The 12,259-nt window shown below is 46.9% G+C and overlaps 1 protein-coding gene across 2 annotated transcripts in view; it reads right to left on the reverse strand.

The window, feature by feature from the left end:
* Positions 1–667: 667 nt before the first annotated feature.
* LOC144159078 (uncharacterized) overlaps positions 668–12,259 on the reverse strand; it is a 30,197-nt gene continuing 18,605 nt past the window's right edge. For both annotated transcript variants that reach the window (XM_077690340.1, XM_077690341.1), the window contains exons 2-3: positions 7,644–7,794; positions 668–1,250 (exon numbers count right to left, since the gene is read on the reverse strand). In XM_077690340.1, coding sequence (XP_077546466.1) covers positions 829–1,250; positions 7,644–7,794 — 573 coding nt within the window. In that variant the 3' untranslated portion in view covers positions 668–828. The remainder of the gene's footprint in view (positions 1,251–7,643; positions 7,795–12,259) is intronic.

The raw sequence follows: 12,259 nt of genomic DNA on the forward strand, positions 1-12,259 counted from the left end.
TTTTCTCCCTGCATGTGCCGGCGTTGCATTGCCACATTTTGCGTTTACGTAAAAACCAACCCAACGGGCGTCATTAGCTAAAGGAACGCGGGCGCTGCCGGTTATTTACGTGTATTTTTTCTCAAATGTACCTAGAGTTTTCTTTGCGCTAAACAATGGGAAGATGTGTGACAAGCGCCAGCGTCTCACGACTTTCGAACGCTTATGACTATATAAACCGCTTGGCATTCGAAGCCTCTGGGGTAGGCCGCGAACAACAGCGCTACCCCGGGACGCCGCCTTGGTGACCATGGGTCGAGCGACGAATGAGCCAAGACGACAAAGCGAGCGCCTAAAGTGCTCTGCACTTAAAAAACACGCGTAACTCTGTTATATGTGCGTGTGTGTACCCCCCTACCATACCAAACAAGCCTGGGCAAATAATGATAAACCTGACATGTAATAGGCAGATTTCTCTCAATCATATGATCGCTGCCTTCGATGGCTGCTGGTATTATCGAAAGGGACCAACGGAAACGAGCAGTCGGCCCGCTACCCTCACCTGCATCATTCTGTACGTATACCTGCGAATCGGGTCGTCGTTGAACAAACACGACGCGAATTAACGCCGTCCAAAATAAACCGCACGACGCTGCACTTACGCGGGATTCAAACAACCCAGCAGAGGAGCGAAACACACGCACCGCGTGCTTTTAATTCAAACACCGAAGTAAACACCCCAAACGATGCATTTTGTAACAACAGGTACCATGGTAAAGAACTCACTGTAGTTCAAGCGTTTGTTCACTATGTACACAGTCTGTAAGGGGACAAAGTCCCGTCAACTCTTCATCTTTGATCCACTACCGGTGGACCGGTGTTCGTAAAGGAACTAGTGCGCTTCGTCGAGAACGGCATGAAGGACGCAAACACGAACGGGTTCTTAGAGGAAGACGTCGCTTTGGGCTCGGGCCTGGGCTCGGGCCTGGGCTCGGCACTTTGGGTCTCAGCCGCCGAGAGGTCGGGCGGCTCGAGCAGGTCTGGCATCGACTTCGCCTTGGCCTTGGACGCCGCCGCCCCGTTGGAGGCGAACGTCACTTTCTTCTTGGCCTTTCGCAAGACCGGCGACGGCGACGAGGGCCGGACGGCGGTGGTGGCGGCCACAACGACGCCGTCGAGTCGGGGAGGTGTCTTCGCTAGGAAGTGACGCTGCTGGGTGTCGTCCGGGCTGCCGACGTCATTGACGAGGCACTCCAGGAATGTGGCGTCGTCTGTGCCAAGAGAGTAGGGGGACGGAGAAGAGAAAGTGAGCGGTCGTGGAGGCCGGAATGAGACGACAAGAGAATCGCGTCGTCTGCTAAACGCGTATCGTCTGCCAAGCGCGCGCGGGAGAAATCGAGAGTGGAAGCAGACGACGCGAGCGGCCGCGCCCGTCACGGGACTCCGCGAGATGTACGCCAGATGGATGCGTCGTGCCAACTTTCCTCCTTCATTTTATTTTTTGTTTGGAAACATGGCGTGCTTCTTTCTAAAGAGGCAAGCCCAATTGGCGGCACCACATTTAGGCGTGCATTGAAGTCGTGTAGATGTCTCTGCTTCCAGGGTCGCCGGATGGGGGGAGGGGGGGTCAGGGGGAGCTCGAGCGCCTATGTTGTCAAAAAGCAGCGCACCCCCCCCCCCCCTCCCCCTGGTCCTGGTACACTTATACGAGTTCAGACTCGATATGACAGTCATTTCCCTATGTCACACGTCAAGTCTGTCAAGGGTGGTATTTAATTGCCTACTCACGTTGTTTCTTTCGTTTTCTGATAACTTGTCACTGACACATTACTATCATTTGAGTTTTGTTGTTCTGTACGGGGAGTAAATTATTTACTTATAATGTTATTATTGTTGGCGATTGCATCACGCGTTAAGGCGATTGCAAGTGAATTTTGAGTGACGCCCAGAGGGCGCTATTGCTCTTCCCTAAACAAACCAATAACAGTCTTAATTATTACATTGTACAGGATGTTTCAAGTGTATTAAAAGCTGTTGCATAAAATAAATGGTGAATAATTAAAGATTCAGTTGGAAAAGCCAGGGCTGAATTTTTCGGAAATTGAAATTTCGAAGGTTTGGGGGTGAAATTGAAATGAATATTTCACCCCCCCCCCCCAACTTTGAAATTTGAAATAGCTGTTTTTTTTTCCGCACCCCTCCCCCAACCTTCGAAACACTTGGGTCATAAAAGTAAATTTGCATGCGTTGATCGACGAGTTGTAGTTCCCGCACAAAATTAAGTGACATTCTATTACGAAATAACGCCAGATCACCGTGGGAGTGGCAAATGTATGAATAAAAGAGTTCCAAAAATAAAAAGAACGAAAAATCTTTTTTTACAGTAGTCAAAGTGAATAACCCATGCAACTTTAATGCGACTGTATTACGCCCCCACGTGACCTCCCTCGCGTGCCCTGAATAAATAAGAGTTAACTACAGCTAAGGATTTTCTAGTCATTTTTATAGAATATAAATGCACAGGTATTTCTACACGAAGGAACACCAAAGGGGGATAGGGAATACGTGTAGAAGAGTGCAGTTCCGATAATACAAAAAATTCTACAGAAATAAAGAGAATTATTAATGCGTAGCATTCTTATGCCGCCTTTCCTGAGTGCCAGTTTTTTTCAGCCAAGTTTTTTGTTTGTTCCAAATCCTGTCCGACCAATTATCTCCAATTACGGTATTATACCGATTACAGGTGAAACTTTTGCGAAATCTTCATTATTGTGGAAATGCGGGGTGTTACCAAGGAGGTTGTATAAAACTTGTGTTACACGGTTCGCCATTTTCCGTAATTATTTTAAACTTTTCTTATACTTTAGTTTCTTAAAATTTCGTTTGCCCGATTATGCCAGTTTACGCTATTATAGCGATTACGGGTGACTTTCGCGAAATCTGCATTGTTGTGGAAATACCATGCGTTAAACGTTTTTCCATTTTAAGTAATTTTTAATATTTTTCTTATTTTTTGGTTTTTCAAAATTTCGTCCCACCAATTATCTCCGTTGACGTTATAACGATTAAATTCGGAACTTTCGAGAAATCTGCATTTTTGTGGAAATTCAGGGGGTCCACGCGGTTCGCCATTTTACGTAATTATTTTGAATATTTCTTACTATTTAGCTTTTCGAAATTTTGTGAGACAAACTATGCCCATTTGCGCTGTTATAACAATTACAGATGGAGCTTTCGCGAAATCTGCATTATTGTGGACAGGCCACGCGGTATACGTTTTGTCATTTTCCGTAATTTTTTTCATATTGTCGTTATCAATTATCAAATATTGTTGTTATCAATTATCTGTTGTTGTCTATTATCAATTATGTTACCAATTATCTCCATTTACCTTAGTATACGCCTCGAGATTCGCGATCGCTGCGCCGCCTGTCGCCGCTTCTCCGCGGCGTTAGCGGGATTAGCGCTGCGTGGCTGATAGGTGGTCATGCAGTGTTTTGGTTCTCTTTCGCTTCTCTTTGCCTTTCCGCGCACTAAACAACTTGTTATGGTGACGTCTGTAAGCTAACTGCATGTTTAGGGCACTTAAAAAAAACAGCTGCGTCTTGGTAGAGCGCTCTAACGCCAACAAGAGCTACCCGGGGGAGGCGGTTCTGCGCGCGTCTTGGCCGCTCTTGCGGGCGTCGGCGACGGCAGCAGCATATCACCGCTGTCACCTTCGAACACGTCAGCACAAGTGAATTCTATTTATTGTCGCCTCGTTTAGTCCTGATATTGGCACTGTAAGAGGTTGGTTCGTTTTGCAGCGCAGACAACAAATGTGGCTTTGCTTCGAATATGTACGTCGTAGAAAAATATGTTTCGGGAATGTAACCCAACAGCTGACAAAAACTTGTGCCTATAATGGGAATATAAGCCACGCGAAAATGTTAAGTACACTCAAAGGCTGTGCATTGTCAGATATGTGCCCACTCATGCCTTATAGTAAGAACCAAGGTATATGTTAATGAAACCACGGGAAAATGAATGGTCGGCAAGTCAGGAATAAATGTAATAGTCGTACGGGAATGAAAAAAAAAAAAAAAAACCGAGTGCAGCTTCTGAAATGCTAAAGACGTTTGTTTGAGCAAGGTATACTCTTCACCAGACGAACTAGATGCGAAATGCACTGATATTTCGCTAGACATGGGGGGGGCGGGGGGGGCTGAGGAGGAGGACGCTCAACTATCCTTGTTTACAAATGCGGAGCGAAATCAACGACTGAACGTTTTAGTAATCACACACACAAGCCGCGTGTTCACTTTTCGTTTGTTTTTTGTCTTCAACGAACGGCTGATCACTCGGCGAACGCATTTTTTTGAAGAATACAGGGTAGGCAGTTCACAAGCGATATGAGGTGTCGTTGGAAGAGTTGATTGATTGATTGCAGGGTTTAACGCGCTGACGCAACGGAGACGATGAGGCATGCCGTAGTGGAGGGCTCCGGATTAATTTTGACTACCTGGAGATCCTTAACGTGCGCCGAAATCTCGTACACACGGGCTCGTTGGAAGAGTGTCGTATCTGATAAGGGTCTCTGATTTCGGTTTATGCTAGATTCTGCAGTCTCCCTGTGTCATATGACGATGTTTCGAAGAAGAGTTTGGTCACGGACGCGGATTACTCTATAAGCCCATCTTCGCGCTTCTCGTGGAGGATAAATGTAACAGATGAATCTTTGCGAGCGCTCACATCGGGACAAAACGACCCATCATTAAATTTGTCGTCGTGTGCTGACTCCGGGGTGTTATTTTGCATTATCCATCGTACTTCTTTGGTACAGTGTTTGTGAAATTTATGCCCTATTGGCTTGTTCATGGTACTGATCAATATCTGATATGTGATATTGGCAGGCGTAACTTACGTGCTGTCAGGTATGAGTGCTCCGCTGGATTTTGTAAGTGCACAAAGTCGATTTACATCATAGTGTGTATACGGCCGCATACGGAGACACTGCCACTAAATTTCAGGGCAGCGGAATTGCAATCAGCTGCATGCAAATGCTGGCTTCGGGACGCCGGCCTTGTGACACACGCCCGGTGCTCATATAGATCTCACTATCGCGTCATAAACGTTTATACTCTCGTGAACACTCCACGCTTGCAAACAGAGTGCCTGCTCCACGTTATTCGGTATTTCGAACGCGGACAAACGGTAAATCGCTGTCTTGAACGAGCCAAAAAGCAACGGCGACAGGGCGGAACGGGCCGGGGACTCCCGCGCCTGCTTTCGAAACGGGCCGCTAGGGGGATTTCAGTGGCGCCCCTACAGGCCGCGCTCGAGGCGTATAGGGATTACATATGGAACTTTCGCGAAATCTGCGTTATCGTGGAAATGCAGGGCGTTACCCGGTTCGCCATTTTCCGTAATTATCTTATATTTTTCTTGTTATTTTTTATTTTTCAAAATTTCGTCCCACCAATTATCTCGATTCGTTCCACCAATTATCTCCATTTACGCTATTATAGCGATTACAGGTGGAACTTTCACGAAATCCGCATTATTCTTGAAATGCAGGCGTTACACGTTTCGCCATTTTCATTAATTTTTTTTATATATTTTTTATCTTTAGTTTCTCAAAATTTCGCGCGACCGGTGATCTCCATTTACGCCATTATAGCGATTACAGGTGAAACTTCCGCGATATCCGCATTTTTGTGGAAATGCAGGGCGTTACACGGTCCTGGATGCGGGGGTAGTCAGCAAAGAGTGCTACGCATTAATATATCACTCATTGTACCAGTACTTGCTTCATTATGCAGAAAATGGCAAGCACGTAAAAACCGGTGTCGCCTACCCGCACACATACTGGCACTACAATTTTTCGATGCAGGAAATCGTGAATAACGAAACATAATTGCCAGAACATGTTTAGGTGCTTTCTGAAAAGAACAGGACGGTGTAACCTCGTATACTAATGCGAGATGTGTATCTTGCACCTGCAGTCGAGTACATGTTTTTAAAGGGGCGCAAATTTCAGTTTCGTGTGCATTAGCAAACCATCATCTTCACTACTGTATGGGTATAGGCTCATAAAGCTTTACTACTTTATGGGTTAGCGGATGCGGAAAGGTGGCCAATATGGCCGCCGGATTTACGATTCGTGCTTTCTACAATTTCTACTAGCCGGAAGCAGCTCACCGTAAAGTGGGCGGAGCTTCGTTCTCCTGTCCTGGCTTGTTACGCGCACTTATTCATCATAATCATTATCAACAACTTAGGTCCACTGTAGGACGAAGGCCCCTCCTAGCGTCACTAAGTCAGCTAAGCTTAAGAGTGCAGACACTTCGTGCTCCCGGAAGCGTCTGGGGGCCACTTTGTTTCTGGCTTGCAGTGCTGCCATGTATGTATGTATGTATGTATGTATGTATGTATGTATGTATGTATGTATGTATGTATGTATGTATGTATGTATGTATGTATGTATGTATGTATGTATGTATGTATGTTGTATGTATGTATGTATGTATGTATGTATGTATGTATGTATGTATGTATGTATGTATGTATGTATGTATGCATGCATGTATGTATGTATGTGTGCATGTCTGCATGCATAAACAGTTACGATCAAAGAAGTGTGAACACGAAAACATGCACCAGAACACGCAAAATAAAAAAAACTACTGCTCGTGGAAGTCCAATAATGGCTCGCTATGCATGTTTGACGGCAATAAGAAAAGCCTCACTTCCCAGCTTTGTTTTTGTAACTAAGCCACGCATCATTTCGACTCTCATGGAAAGAAATCGCGCTATTTGTGCGTTCTGGATCACATTCTCGCGTTCGCGTTCCACTTGTTCACGACTGTACGTCCATTTCACATGCATCCCTGCTGCTGCTGTGTCGCCGTTAGAGAAAGGGTGCGCCTAAACGCAAACGTGAGGTTATCCGAGACCTTGCGCCTATACATAAGAAAGAAAAAAAAACTATGAAAGTCTACGCGTTAAAACCTGGCACCATGCATGTCCAACTAACCTTATAATTAAAGTTGCAACGAAATTGTCTCGCATACTGCCTTAACACCCTAGCGCACAGATAAAGTGGACGCGCTGTTCTTCGTATCTGCGGAACATTCATACAGCAGGAGTATGCGCTGCGACATATAGACAGCCACGACCTATACTAGAAAATCGATCAAACAATTAGCCCTGTATATTGTCAGTTATTGTCACGTATCGGAGTAAACCTAACCCAACCAAACCCAACCCAACCGAACCTTACCTAAGTTAAGTTAACCTAACCTAACCTAACCTCACCTCACCTCACCTCACCTCAACTCACCTCACCTCACCTAACCTAACCTAACCTAACCTAACCTAACCTAACCTAACCTAACCTAACCTAATCTAACCTCCTAAATGTGGCTTGCCGCCGTTCTGTATTTGCTTTGGTTTAATTTTTATGTTTGCGGGGAAACTAAGGAGGGGTTGCAAAGAAGTAGATGACGATTGATTCTGGGTTTTAACGCACCGATGCTGGGGGGCTCCGGATTAATTTTGAGCGCTTGGGTATCTTTAAACGGGGTGCAAAGAAGGATTTTGTGAAAAGCTCTTGAGGAACTGGTCGCGTTCGAAGCAGAAACGATGTTCCGAAAGCAAGGATATCCGGAAGCGGGTTAACGAACCTATTTCGAAAGACGAGAGGGACTTTTCCGGCGAGGCGGCGTCGTCTGCTGCGTGGGCGCGACCGAACCAACTGGTGTAGCGGTTGGCCCAGCCGCTCGGCGGTGCAATGATGTCGCAGGCAGCCGACGCTGCGGGCCTCGTCCGCCTCGACTGCAACAGACGATAAACAAAAGACACAAAAAAGCAAGCCGAAATTGAGAGAACGGTCACGAGGTTGTATCGATTTCGTCTGCACTGTCGTCTGCGCACTCACGGCAGTGCACTGCCGCTGCTGTAACAGCCGCAGACAAAAAAATAATACCGAGCCCTACCATGCGAAGCGTACAGTTTCATACTAATATATACTAAAGGGAAATCTGGGCTGCAATCCCTGGACGTCGTGGGTAAGGTGGCTAGAATTCTAGCCTTATTATCGTGGGCGCCGCCATTGCAGCTAGCGACGTTCCTCGCCTACTTGGCTTGGCTAGCCACATGGTTTCTTTTTTGTCTTGAAGCCAAAATAAACAAAAAAGGTAGAATCTTTTTCTTGTTCATCTTGCATGAAGCTTCTAAATAATGCCTGACAAAAAAATCTTTTTGGAGCTTCAATTTTACAATCACAAAACAAATTTGAATAATCCTTTAGAGTAAGTAGTATTGTTGCTTTTTTGCAGCCAGAGGCAGCTTTTCAGTGTGTTCATGAGCCATGCCAAGGACAAATGGAACGTGCCTGCCCGGTACATAACGGAACGCTCGCTGAAGCGCCGCTGCCCTAGACAGTGGCGCCAGATTTCCCTCTAGAATAAAACTCTATGGTGCGGACCAACTCTTTTACAATGAAACGAGAATTCGCGCCAGTTTATTTGTGCGCCAATTTTAAAACTTGCTGTTGTGAGAGAGCGCCAACTTTAAACGGCGCACACTCCCCATTTCAAGACACCGGCGAAGAATCACGATGCAAAAGCGTTTTGTAAAGGAGAAATAAATGTTAATGCCTTATTGAGTTCTACTTTGTTCCCAAAAACACCGTTTTTAACGCCCATGTGTGTGTGTGTGTGTGTGTGTGTGTGTGTGTGTGTGTGTGTGTGTGTGTGTGTGTGTGTGTGTGTGTGTGTGTGTGTGTGTGTGTGTGTGTGTGTGTGTGTGTGTGTGTGTGTGTGTGTGTGTGTGTGTGTGTTACTAGGATTGAGACACTGGTTGAATGAATACAGAAAGAAAATACAGCAGGCGAAAACGCCAAGGTGAGCATAAGGGAGGCAGTCACTTTTTTCAAAGACGGCTGTCTTCATTGAAATACCTCACGCGAAAATGTTTGGTTAAGCACGCCTTCAACCCGTTGTTGGTGAGGTATGTGCGTTGAGGCGGTCTCCACTTGCGAGAACTTACGGCACGTCTAACGGAGAAAGTATTACTGGTATTACGCTGCCTTGTGGAGCGATCCATAGGACACTGGGCCGGTGTCGCCATCTGGCGAGGCAGTGGCCTACTGTAGTTGCTGTAGTGGCTCGAGCTGCGTGTTGTCCAAATTTGAACCACACGTACCAAGTTTAATTTGGCGCATTTTGGGGCACCCCGAGTGCGAAAAGCCTGGGAATACTTGTAAACACAGCGCTACTCCCACTTGTCACCAAATTATTAGTTATTCCCAATACGCGCATAGAGTGGCTACCAAAACAATTTAATGAGAAAGCATTGAATGGCCGACTGAGCGATCGTTGGCGTCCGCGTCTCCAACACTGAAACAATATACGTCTTCACTTGCGGCGCCACGCGCGCACAAACGCGCGCCGCAAAACGCCCTTTCGCGGCAAGATTCCTCTGCCGCACAAAGATGGTTCTTGTACCCCATGTTGTATCCATTTTTCCAGCAGGGCGCTTTGTGCCAAACTCAACGAGCCAATCAGCGCCCGGGTCACGTGAGCTGCGAGGTCAGTGCTCTCTCTGGGGAGCTCGGCCGGCGCGGAGAGCCGGCGAGCGCGCAGAGTCCCAGGTATTTATACACCCCCCCCCCCCTAACACCCCCCCAGAAGAACTTCGACACACCCCAAAAAGATTCCGCAACCACAAGCACCCTGCCAAGAGATTTATACACCCCCCCCCCCCCCCCCCCCAAACATCCCACCGACACCCCCCCAAAATCGAAATTCTGCATAAACCCCTGGCGCAGACCCGTTCTTCCCTGCTTTCCCGTCGGAGAGGGCGAGGACCGGTTTGCTCCGCAGCTGCCGCCGATTTGCGCGGGCGCGCTCCCAGTAGTGTGGCCTTAAAAAGCGGCGGCGTTTCTGGGCGCGCGGCGCGGCGCGAAATCACTGCCGCAAGTGAGGACGTACCTTAAGCTTTTTTAAAAGAACTTGGGCACTTCAGCGGCAAGTGGGAACGGCAAACAGCTATTTCCCAATGTGACCGGGCGAAGCGTATGGACAAGCAGATCGTCTCAATTGCGGCAAGAAGACGGAGGCCTTCGAGAACACAGGTCGGAAGCAAAACGTCTCAGGCGTTGGATTGAACATTAACGTTCTCGCATCCAGGGTTAGCTGTCCTCGAACTTTTAAAGCGAAGCTTCCTATGCCTCACTGATGGCGTTCGATGTCGCCGCGAAACGCACTGCAAGAAAGCCAACTTTACATAATCGGTTTCACAAAAACGGTGACGATGATAAGTGAAGGCGCGGCAAGCACCCCAAAAAAAAAAAAACTGTTTGATTCCTCTGTCATAGCAATCGGTAAAACACGAAAGTGAAATGTGCAGCGAAGACTGAAGCCGGCGCGTGCCCAGCTGTGCGCCTCCGTTGCGCAGTAACCAAGTCTGACGCTGCGCCGGAGCCGCTTGATAGCCGTTTCGCGTGGCTTCTGAGCTGCCGTGCTGCGCATGCGCGAGGAGCAGTGACTGGACTGGACTGGACTGGATTGGATTGGATTGGAAATCGTTTTATCAGCAGTAAGCATGATAATCAGCTAATCCCACACAACCTGGAAACCTAAGAATAACCAGCTGAACCTTCGCTCACGCTACGTATATCCTGGCATAGACGAGCTAAGCCACTGCTAATTTTTTTTTTTTTTTTTGCTTTCTTCACTTTTGCTACGTCAGTGATTAGGATGAAGTGATTGTCTTTTGGCGCATTGTCCAGTTCGTACTCATAAATTTCAGCGGCAAATCAGCACATCATCTATCTAATTTTCGCCTATCTCACAGTGCCTGTCCCCTAACTGATTTTGAACTGTCTAGCATTATTTGCCACTTATAGCCCTCATGAAGATAAAAGCAGTGATACGGGTAAGAGGTTTGGGAGACACTTAGCAAAGCAATTTTCTAAAGGCCAAGGTCGAAGCGCGCCGCGGCGTCTAAAGTGCTCGACCTAATCTTAGCGAAAACATGGCCGCATCGAACCTCTTATCTCCAACAAACAGAATTCAGTGAGCTGTGCCATCTAACGGTACTATGCACTGCAGCTTCTCCATATCGTCTGGATCAGTAGCTGAGAGCTTTAGGAGATAGGGACCGTTTTTCATAGCAACTAGGTGCCTAAATTAAGTCCAGACAGCATTGAAGCGGTGATAAGACTTGGTGATGACTGAGGGCGCATAGATAACACCTGGACTGGTTGCGCAGAAATTACATTACGCGAACGTGTGCTCAAATTAGCGGGTGCAGAATGCAGCTCAAATCTTGAGCGTACGATGTTATCAAACGTTTTGCTTCGTTTTCAAAGGGACCATAAACCTAAAAATTGGTTGATTTGATTGATTGTAGGGTTTAACGCCTCGGCGCAACGCAGGCGATGAGGCGCGCCGCAGTGGAGGGCTACGGGTTAATTTTCACCACCTTGGGGTCTTTAACGTGTGCCGAAATCTCGTACACACGGGCGTTTTTACTTTTCGCCTCCATCAGAAAAGCGGCCGCCGCGGCCGGGAATTGAACCCGCGACCTCGTGCTCAGCAGCACAACGCCTTAGCCACTGAGCCACTGCGGCGGGTATAAACACAAAATGCAAGTATAGAACCAGTGTTTTTAGGCAGTTTTTTTTTTTCAGTAGCAACGATTCTAATTTTATCGCTAACTCTAAAAAAGTAATAGGTGAACAGACGAAGCAGCGTTAACTCCCCAGCCCCGTTTTCGCCAGGGCTATACGACGTCAGATGTTGTTGATTTTAATTTTGCTTATTGCTTTTATTTTGGCTATGATGCCTGCCAGCCGAGTTTGTTTTCTGATACTCGTTCTGGCGCTCTGATACTTGTTTTCTGATACTTGTTTCTGATACTTGTTTTCTGGCGCTCGTTTCCTGGTCCTAAGCGTGACTCCAGACACCCACCTTTAAGCTCGTTGAGATTTACCCAGGTACACAACATGATTGATTGATTGATTGATTGATTGCTATTGGTTTCCCCTTTGTAGCGGGGTGATGACGTGTCATCTTACCAAAAAGGACTAATATACCTATGTTTTATACTCTTTGTTTAATGCTAGCGCTATTTAGGGGAGGTTCTCGTTTGAACCCATTCCCATTTCACCCTTCCCGCTTGTTCCGTCCCGTTTCAACCCGGGGCGAAAGAACCTTCCCGTTTGGTATTTTCCTATTTAGCCCGTTCCAGGAATAACGTACCCAGTTTATAAAACGTTATAAAACATTTTCTT

The sequence above is a fragment of the Haemaphysalis longicornis genome, unplaced genomic scaffold (genome assembly GCF_048455015.1).
Source record: "Haemaphysalis longicornis isolate Haplotype H1 unplaced genomic scaffold, Haemaphysalis longicornis Haplotype H1 scaffold_10, whole genome shotgun sequence".
NCBI lineage: Eukaryota > Metazoa > Arthropoda > Arachnida > Ixodida > Ixodidae > Haemaphysalis > Haemaphysalis longicornis.